Source organism: Penaeus chinensis, chromosome 4 (assembly GCF_019202785.1).
Source record: "Penaeus chinensis breed Huanghai No. 1 chromosome 4, ASM1920278v2, whole genome shotgun sequence".
Taxonomy (NCBI): Eukaryota; Metazoa; Arthropoda; class Malacostraca; order Decapoda; family Penaeidae; genus Penaeus; species Penaeus chinensis.
Genome location: NC_061822.1, coordinates 10579701 through 10589700, shown reverse-complemented (window position 1 = coordinate 10589700; position 10000 = coordinate 10579701). Strand labels below are relative to the sequence as shown.

The window sequence follows — 10000 nt, the reverse complement described above, 5'->3', positions numbered from 1 at the left end:
TAGGTCCCAGAAACAGGATTTCTAGCTCTTGGTATCAGCATTCTGACCCACATTGTTAGACTTGGTACAGCAATATGGGTAATGTGGCCAAGGAGATCGACCACATCCTCGTTAGCACTCACTAGAGGATTCTCCAGAACTGCAGGGTGGATCAGAGCACCGAGCTCTTTGGAACTGATCATAGATTAGTTGTGACTACTCTCTGGGTCCACTTCAGAACCCTCCATCATTCAAATGAACACCCTATAGTGATTCGTGTGGACAGATTGTGGGAGGGGGAGTGTGCCCAGGGGTTTGCTGAAGCTTTCTCTGATTGTTTCACGGCACTCAGGGACCTGGCAGACCCTGTTCTTCTGTGGGACACCTTCAAGTGAGAAATGTTCAATACAGCCCAAGAATCGATTGGTAAATGCCCAAGTGCAAGACAGAATTTTATCTTGCAGGAGACACTGGAAAGTACAGATGCTTGCCACATGGCTCGACTGTCAGCTGAGGGGTGTGGTCATCCCTCTCTGGAAGGGGAAAAGGAATTGGTGGGACTGCATCAATCACCGAGGCAGTACACTGCTCAGTATACCAGGCAAGGTTCTCGTTCACATCCTTCTGAGACGTATCTGAGACCACTTGCTGAGGCACCAGAGGCTGAAACAATCTGGATTCACTCCTGGTGAGTCCATAACAGACCGTATTCGGGCGTGCCTACGTGATTTCGGGCATGGGCTGCTTGCAGCTTACATTGACTTCAAGAAAGCATTTGATACGGTGCATCGTGGATCACTCTAGGAGATCCTAAGACTAAGAGGAAATCCAACAAGGATTATTTGATTAATAGCAAGCCTGTATACAGGTACTGAACGTGCTGTAAAGTGTGGTAGGGGCCTGTCAACCTTCTTCCCTGTTAGTTCAGGAGTGAGGCAAGGCTGTGTTCTTTCACCAATACTTTTCAAAACTTGCATGGACTGGATACTGGGTAGAGCTACACCCAAAGTCACTGTGGAGCAACTCTGGGCAATATCAAGGTTACTGACCTTGACTTGGCTGATGATGTTGTTAGTCTCTGGAAACCCTAGTGGCAGCTAGTGATACGTTTAGCAATGAAGCAAAGCCCCTGGGGCTAGAGGTCTCTTGGACATGGACCAAGATTCAAGACTTTAGGGGCCTGCTAGAAAATCCTGTTCAGTTGGTACATGCTTGCGGTGACAACACTGAGGTCACATAGAGTTTTCTATACCTCTGAAGTGCAGGTCATGACTCCAAGCTGTCAGACCAGGAAGCCGGTAGATGAATTGGTCTGACAACAGGGGTCATGAAATATCTCGACAAGAGAATTTGGAGATGCCGGTATCTGTGCAGAAGGACCAAGTGTGTGTTCAAGGCCCTGATACTGTCAGTTTTGCTATATGGAAGTGAAACTTGGACGCTATTTTTTGTTTTGGAATCTCGTCTTGATGCCGTTTGTAACAGGTCCTTGCGCCGGATCATGGGACACAGTTGGAAGGACCATGTGTCCAACCAACGGTTGCACCATGAGACTGGTACAGGACCTGTTACTTGCACAATCTGCGATCGCCAACTCAGGCTATACGACCAACTGGCTCGTTTCCCACAGGACGATCCTGCCCACCTGGTTGTCCCTGTTCAAGACAACCCTAGGTGGAGGAGAACTGTGGGACGACCTAGGAAGTCGTGGCTTGGGCCAATCGATCAAACATGTCGTGAAGAGCTAGAGACAGGCCGGGCCCCAGCCTGGTGGCTCGCCATGAGGGACCCTCGTAGGGAGGATGCAGCTCTGCGCCCCTGCCGGCGTAAGCTCCCCAATGATGATGATGATACACACACACACACATATATATATGTGTGTGTGTGTGTGTATATATATATATATATACATATATATATATATACATATATATCTTTTATTTTATATGTATACATATATATTTATACATATTTATATACACATATGTATAAATATACATATATATTTATACATATTTATATACACATATGTATAAATATACATATATATAAATACATACATACATACGTACATATATATATGTATGTGTTTGTATATGTATATATATATATATATATATATATATATATATATATATATATATTTATATGTATATATATATATATATGTATGTGTATGTATATGTATATATATATGTATATATGTATATTTGTACATAGATATGTAGGTATGGATGTGCATACTTTTTGAATGTGTGTTCGTATGTATGTATGTTTATATATATATGTTTTTTTATGTATGTATGTTCATGCATGTACGTTTGTATGTATGTTTTTTTTATGCTTGTACATTTGTATGTATGTATGATTATGCATGTATGTATGGATAGATGGATGTGTGTGTGTGTGTGTGTGTGTGTGTGTGTGTGTGTGTGTGTGTGTGTGTGTGTGTGTATGTGTGTGTGTGTATGAATGCATATATGTGTGTATTCGTGTATGTAAGTATGTATGTATATACGTATGAACGGATGGCTTCAACTATACATCATAAGCAAGACTACGAACCTCGGCAGGCGCCCTTGTAGGCTCTCGGAATCTCCTTCTGAGCGCGGCAAGATGCCCGCTTCAGGTGGCACGGCGAGGGGTACGTCCGTCCGTCGGCGCCGCAGATCGGTCGGGGCTTCTCGGGGGCTGGGCAGGTCGTGGGGCATCGGACGCAGCGTGGGATCAGTTGCTCGTCCAGGACACAGGTCTTGCCCGCGCTGCAACGCACACCGCTGCATGCTGGAGGGAGAGGGAGGATCTTATGTAGGTAAACGAGGTAAAGTTGTTCTGTTCTTTTGCTCTGTCTGTCTCTGTGTAGCTGGCTATTTATGATTTTTTTTTTTAACTGCTAGTCTCTTTCTCTCTATCTCTTTCTCTCTCTTTATCTCTCTCTCTATCTATCTATCTATCTATTTAGCTATTTATCTAGCCAGTCTGGAAAGATGCTTTGATATTTTACCCTAGTTTTTTGTAGGGTCTGTACATTGTTTTGTAAATAAATTTTATCAAATCAAATCAAATTCTCTCTCTCTCTCTCTCTCTCTCTCTCTCTCTCTCTCTCTCTCTCTCTCTCTCTCTCTCTATCTATCTATCTATCTATCTATCTATTTATCTATCTATCTATCTCTATCTATCTATTTATCTATCTATCTACTTATCTCTCTCTCTCTCTCTCTCTCTCTCTCTCTCTCTCTCTCTCTCTCTCTCTCTCTCTCTCTCTCTCTCTCTCTCTCTCTCTCTCTCTCTTCTATCCCTCCCTCCTCCACTCTCTCTCTCTCTCTCTCTCTCTCTCTCTCTCTCTCTCTCTCTCTCTCTCTCTCTCTCTCTCTCTCTCTCTCTCTCTCTCTTCTCTCTCTCTCTCTCTCTCTCTCTCTCTCTCTCTCTCTCTCTCTCTCTCTCTCTCTCTCTCTCTCTCTCTCTCTCTCTCTCTCTCTCTCTCTCTCTCTCTCTCTCTCTCTCTTTCCCTCTTCCACAAGAACCCCAGCCCTCCACCCTATACTCACTCTGACAAGGTCCGTAATGCGTGACGAGCAGCCGCCGCCTCTTCCTGCACGCCCGCTTCAGGAGATGGCACTCCGAAACGTAAGTCCGCCCATCGGAGCCACACACGGGTGCCTTGTGCTTCAGGTGGCACTGGGGGCTGCACACGCACCTCGGGGCACCGTCGCGCACCACACACTTTCGGTCCTCTCCGCAGCGCATGCCGGTACATGTAGCTGCTGGGAGACAGAAAGGGAAAGGTCCTGATTTCTGTGTTAATGCGTGACTCGAGCTGTTTAACTACGCAAGAGTTGATTGCTTAGATGAGGTGAGGTTAGTGGAGGTATTGGCGAGAGATAGTCAATGGGTGAGTCGGAAGGAATATATTTATGAGATCCAGGGGAAGAGGATTTTTTTAATTCGATCCCCAACAAGCAATTTATTTTAATGAGAATAATGATTACAGCTATTATCATTATCTAATTATTGTCATCATTCCTGTTATCATCATCATTAAAATAATTTGGTTAAAATAATCACTTTTATTGTTATCATTAGCTAAGCTTCATAAATTTTCATATACCATATCACAATGCTGTGTGCCCGTAGATTCTAAAGCACTATACATATACCTTGTTTTTTCAGATAATCATAGAATTAATCCAGATACCCACCCGCTAATATATATGTAATAATACATATCCATAGAACTTCTTCAACAGCAGAAAAATATGCCCCCCCCCCCCTTCTTTCTCCTGCCACAGAGAACCTAATCCGAAAGAGAGAGAGAGCGAGAGAGAGAGAGAGAGAGAGAGAGAGAGAGAGAGAGAGAGAGAGAGAGAGAGAGAGAGAGAGAGAGAGAGAGAGAGAGAGAGTGAGAGAGAGAGAGAGAGACGAAAGGAGAGAGAAAAGGAGAAGGGAAAGGCATAGAAAGCCATATCAAGAGATGACCTAAAAAGCGGATAAGTTTAAAAATTACGGATTACATTTGTTTAAAGCACAGATGTGTTTGCAAAAAAAGATATATATGAATCAGTATACAGCATATATCTGATTATATGGAAGTGATATCTGTTGCAGAAAATGACTCGGCTTCCCCCTCCCCCTCCCCCTCCCCCTCCCTTCTCCTCAGCTTCCAACCTCCTACCTTCCCCCTCCTCCTCCTTCTTAGCTCCCCCTCCCTCTCCCCTCCCCATCTCGCCTCAGCTTCCCCATCCTCCTCCTCCCTCCCCACCTCGGCCCTGTCCCCTCTCCTCCTCCTCCCCAACTCGGTCCTCCCCAACTCGGCTTGGCTCCCCCCTCCCCTTCCTCCCCAACCCCCCTCCTTCTTGGTTCCCCTCCCCCCTTCCTCCCCAACCCATCTCCTCCTTCTTACCTCCCCTCTCCCCCTCCTTCCCTCCCTACCTGCTCCTCCTTAACTCCCGCCTCCTCCTCCTTAGTTCCCCTCCCCCCACCACCCCCACCCACCCTCTCTCCCCTTTCCCTCCCCACCTCCCCTCTCGCCCTTCCCACCCCATCTCCCTCACCCCCCCACCCAGCCACCCACCCACCCTCGCCTCGGCCTCCCCACCTCCCTCATCCCCACCCACCTTCCCCTCACCCCCCCCCTCCCTCACCCCCCCACCACCCACCCACCCCCACACCCTCCCTCGCCTCGGCCTCCCCAGCGATCGCAAATCACCGACCTCATTCCGCGGCGACGTTAACCCCCTCGTTTCCCGGGCGGCGCGACGGAGGAGGCGCAGCTCGGTCGCTCCACAAATCAGTCACCGAAAGGCCTTGCAAGACATGCAATGGAGCCGTGGGAAGGCGCGCTCCCTCCGCCGAGATCGCCGCCGCGGCAGGAGGTTAGGGAGGGCGCTGGCGTTAAGGACGAGACCCCCTGGGGAAGGGTGGAAGCGGGGGGGGGGGTATCAGAGGAGGGGAAGGGGGGGAGGAAGGAGGTCAGGGAAGAGGGAAAGGGAGAGAGGGATGTCAAAGAGGAGAATAAGGAAGATAAGGAAGAGGGAAAGGGAGAGAGGGATGTCAAGGAGGAGGATAAGGAAGATAGGGAAGAGGAATAGGGAGAGAGGGATGTCAAGGAGGAGGATAAGGAAGATAGGGAAGAGGGAAAGGGAGAGAAGGATGTCAAAGAGGAGAATAAGGAAGATAAGGAAGAGGGAAAGGGAGAGAGGGATGTCAAGGAGGAGGATAAGGAAGATAGGGAAGAGGAATAGGGAGAGAGGGATGTCAATTAGGAGGATAAGGAAGAAAGGGAAGAGGGAAAGGGAGAGAGGGATGTCAGGAGGAGGATAAGGAAGATAGGGAAGAGGGAAAGGGAGAGAAGGATGTCAATTAGGAGGATAAGGAAGATAGGGAAGAGGGAAAGGGAGAGAAGGATGTCAATTAGGAGGATAAGGAAGATAGGGAAGAGGGAAAGGGAGAGAGGGATGTCAATTAGGAGGATAAGGAAGAAAGGGAAGAGGGAAAGGGAGAGAGGGATGTCAATTAGGAGGATAAGGAAGATAGGGAAGAGGGAAAGGGAGAGAGGGATGTCAGGAGGAGGATAAGGAAGATAGGGAAGAGGGAAAGGGAGAGAGGGATGTCAAGGAGGAGGATAAGGAAGATAGGGAAGAGGGAAAGGGAGAGAGGGATGTCAAGTAGGAGGATAAGGAAGATAGGGAAGAGGAAAGGGAGAGAAGGATGTCAATGAGGAGGATAAGGAAGATAGGGAAGAGGGAAAGGGAGAGAGGGATGTCAGGAGGAGGATAAGGAAGATAGGGAAGAGGGAAAGGGAGAGAGGGATGTCAAATAGGAGGAGAGGAAGATAGGGAAGAGGGAAAGGGAGAGAGGGATGTCAAGGAGGAGGATAGGAAGATAGGGAAGAGGGAAAGGGAGAGAGGGATGTCAAAGAGGAGGATAAGGAAGATAGGGAAGAGGGAAAGGGAGAGAGGATGTCAAGGAGGAGGATAAGGAAGATAGGGAAGAGGGAAAGGGAGAGAGGGATGTCAATTAGGAGGATAAGGAAGATAGGGAAGAGGGAAAGGGAGAGAGGGATGTCAAAGAGGAGGATAAGGAAGATAGGGAAGAGGGAAAGGGAGAGAGGGATGTCAAGGAGGAGGATAAGGAAGATAGGGAAGAGGGAAAGGGAGAGAGGGATGTCAAAGAGGAGAATAAGGAAGATAGGGAAGAGGGAAAGGGAGAGAAGGATGTCAATTAGGAGGATAAGGAAGATAGGGAAGAGGGAAAGGGAGAGAGGGATGTCAATTAGGAGGATAAGGAAGATAGGGAAGAGGGAAAGGGAGAGAAGGATGTCAATTAGGAGGATAAGGAAGATAGGGAAGAGGGAAAGGGAGAGAAGGATGTCAATTAGGAGGATAAGGAAGATAGGGAAGAGGGAAAGGGAGAGAAGGATGTCAATTAGGAGGATAAGGAAGATAGGGAAGAGGGAAAGGGAGAGAGGGATGTCAATTAGGAGGATAAGGAAGATAGGGAAGAGGGAAAGGGAGAGAGGGATGTCAAAGAGGAGGATAAGGAAGATAGGGAAGAGGGAAAGGGAGAGAGGGATGTCAAGGAGGAGAATAAGGAAGATAGGGAAGGGTGTCAGGAAGGAGAAGGAGAAGGGAGGAGGATGAAAAGGGAAGAAAAAGACCCGTATGTATCAGGGCAAATGGGTAACGGGGTACAGGTTAGGGTAGGGTAAGGTAGGGTATTTATAGATGTGTAGAAGGGGGAGATATGAGGAGGATGAGGGGAGGGGAGGGGAGGGGAGAGGAGGGGGGAAGGGGAGGGGAGGGAGGGGAGGGGAGGGGAGGGGAGGGGGGGAGGGGGAGGAGAGAGGAGGGGGTAGGGGAGGGGAGGAAGGGGTGGGGAGATGAGGGGGGGAGGGGAGGGGAGGAAGGGGAGGGGAGAGGAGGTAGGGAAGGGGAGAAAAAGGGGAGGGAAGGGGCGCTATGAGTGGAGGGGAGGGAGGGGAGGGGAGGAAAAGGGGAACTAAGGGACCCAATAACCTCCCCTTACTACCCATCACTTGGACCCCCCCCCTCAACACAATGTAGACCCCCCTCGTCCTCCCCCCTTGCCCCCCCCCCCCCTTGCCCAGGCTGAGTGACCATGAATACAGACGTAAGAAAAAAAAAAGTGAATAAATAGAATATAAAAGATGATAATAATAGTAATAGAATAGTAAAAAAATATATATATTCGTCATATGTTACGCTTTTACATGAGCAGTTATCATCTTTGCGTCTCGTTATGTTTGCTAATCTTAGAGGAGAGGTGAATATCACTGACTCCCAAATTCTAGGAGAGTTAAAATTGAATCCGTCAAGGTCTGGAGGAGGAAAAAGGTCAATGCTTTTTTTTTTTTTTTTTTTTTTGAGGGGGGGAGGGTTTTTTTTTTTTCTTCTTCTTCTCGCTCTCTCTCTCTCTCGTTCTGTCTCATTCTACGTGTCTGTTTCTGTCTTTCTATCCTTCTCTCTCTCTCTCTCTCTCTCTCTCTCTCTCTCTCTCTCTCTCTCTCTCTCTCTCTCTCTCTCTCTGCTTCTCTCTCTGCTTCTCTCTGCTTCTCTCTGAGTCTTCTCTCTTTCTCTGCTTCACTCTGTGTCTTCTCTCTCTCTCCCCCCCCCCTCTCTCTCTCTCTCTCTCTCTCTCTCTCTCTCTCTCTCTCTCTCTCTCTCTCTCTCTCTCTCTCTCTCTCTCTCTCTCTCTCTCTCTCTCTCTCTCTCTCTCTCTCTCTCTCTCTCTCTCTCTCTCTCTCTCTCTCTCTCTCTCTCTCTCTCTCTCTCTCTCTCTCTCTCTCTCTCTCTCTCTCTCTCTCTCTCTCTCTCTCTCTCTCTCTCTCTCTCTCTCTCTCTCTCTCTCTCTCTCTCTCTCTATCTTTCTTGTTTTGTTTTTTTCTTACAGAGCAAGATATTTTCTTAAAATATTTATAGTTGCTTCTTCGTTTTAGCTTAGAATTTTCCTTGTATGAAAGGCTAGCAGTTTGTTCAGGACCAGATATATATTTAGGTATGATTTTGAGAAAAATTTATCCTGTTGCTAATTCCAAGCATGAGGATAATTGCAAATACGATAATAACAACATCAGTGATAAATATGGTGACGATAATGATGATAAAAGGGAGAGATGTGAAAAATAGGAGGAAATATAGATAAAAATAGTAAAGGTATTTATAGTGGTTGGAATGATGAATATAATAACAGTGATAATTGCTTTAATGATAATGAGGATGATAATGATAATAAAAATTATAATAGTAATAGTTAATGATGATGATAATAATAATAATAATAATAATAATAATAATAATAACAATAATAATAACAATAATAATAATAATAAAAGTAATAATAGTAATGATAATAATAATAAGGACGATAATAATAATAATACAATTATAATAGCGATAATGGTGATAATAATAATAATAATAATAAAATAATAATAATAACATTAAGAATAATAATAAAATTGATAATAGCAATAATAATAATAATGGTAATAAAAATAATAATAATAATAATAATAATAATAATAATAATGATAATAATAGCAATGCCGGTGAAAATGATAATAATAATGATGATAATGATTATTATAGCAATAATAACAATGATAATAAAATGATACTAACAATAATGACAACAATAATTATGATAATAACAAAAAATAGTAGTAATAATAATGATAATAATAATAATAATAATAATAATAATAATAATAATAACAATAATAATGATAATAATAACAAAAATATTAATAATAATAATAATAATAATAATAATAATAATAATAATAATAATAGAAATAATAACAATAATAATAATAATAACAATAATAACGATGATAATAACAATTTTCAATACAAGTAAAGGACGTAAAAAATATATATATATATATGACAAGCAAGATAAAATGATCACAGATGATCAGGTTAAACAAACCAAAAAAATAGATACAAAAGACTAGGGAAAAATACAAATTGTATTTTGTATCTATGGTCGATATTTATTTGCTTGCCTGTACTTTATTGTTTTATGAAGAATCTGGAAAAAAACTAACGTAACATCTTCGAGGTAATTATTTCCGTCTCGTTTGTTTCCCTTCGATGTGTGTGTGTGTGTGTGTGTGTGCGTGTGTGTGTGTGTGTGTGTGTGTGTTTGTGTGGGTGTGTGTGTGTGTGTGCTTGTATGTGTGTGTGTTATTATATATGCATGTGTGTGCGTGTATGTTTGTATCAAATCAGCAATTTTTTAACATTTCCGAAATATTGGATCACCTTATATATTGTCTGAATCACTTTACAAATTACCTGAATATTGCAAGCATTTTACAGGGAGACCAAACCTACGCTACTTCAAATCAGTTACGCTAACAAGAACTTGGACAGAATATAAGTTAAGCTAATATGAAAAGAGAGAGTCCACTGTTTCGATAAATCAAGTAATATGGGCACTTCCTGAAATGTGCAGGCGATTTACAACGCATCTGAATTGCGTAAATCATTCTTATAGC

At 44.1% G+C, this 10000-nt stretch overlaps 1 protein-coding gene across 3 annotated transcripts in view; it reads right to left on the bottom strand.

The window, feature by feature from the left end:
• Positions 1-10000, bottom strand: part of LOC125047510 (follistatin-like) — a gene marked incomplete in the record, with an annotated part of 101216 nt that overhangs the window by 43752 nt on the left and 47464 nt on the right. For all 3 annotated transcript variants that reach the window (XM_047645757.1, XM_047645767.1, XM_047645777.1), the window contains 2 exon segments: positions 2545-2763; positions 3528-3743. In XM_047645757.1, the coding sequence (XP_047501713.1) occupies positions 2545-2763; positions 3528-3743 (435 nt within the window).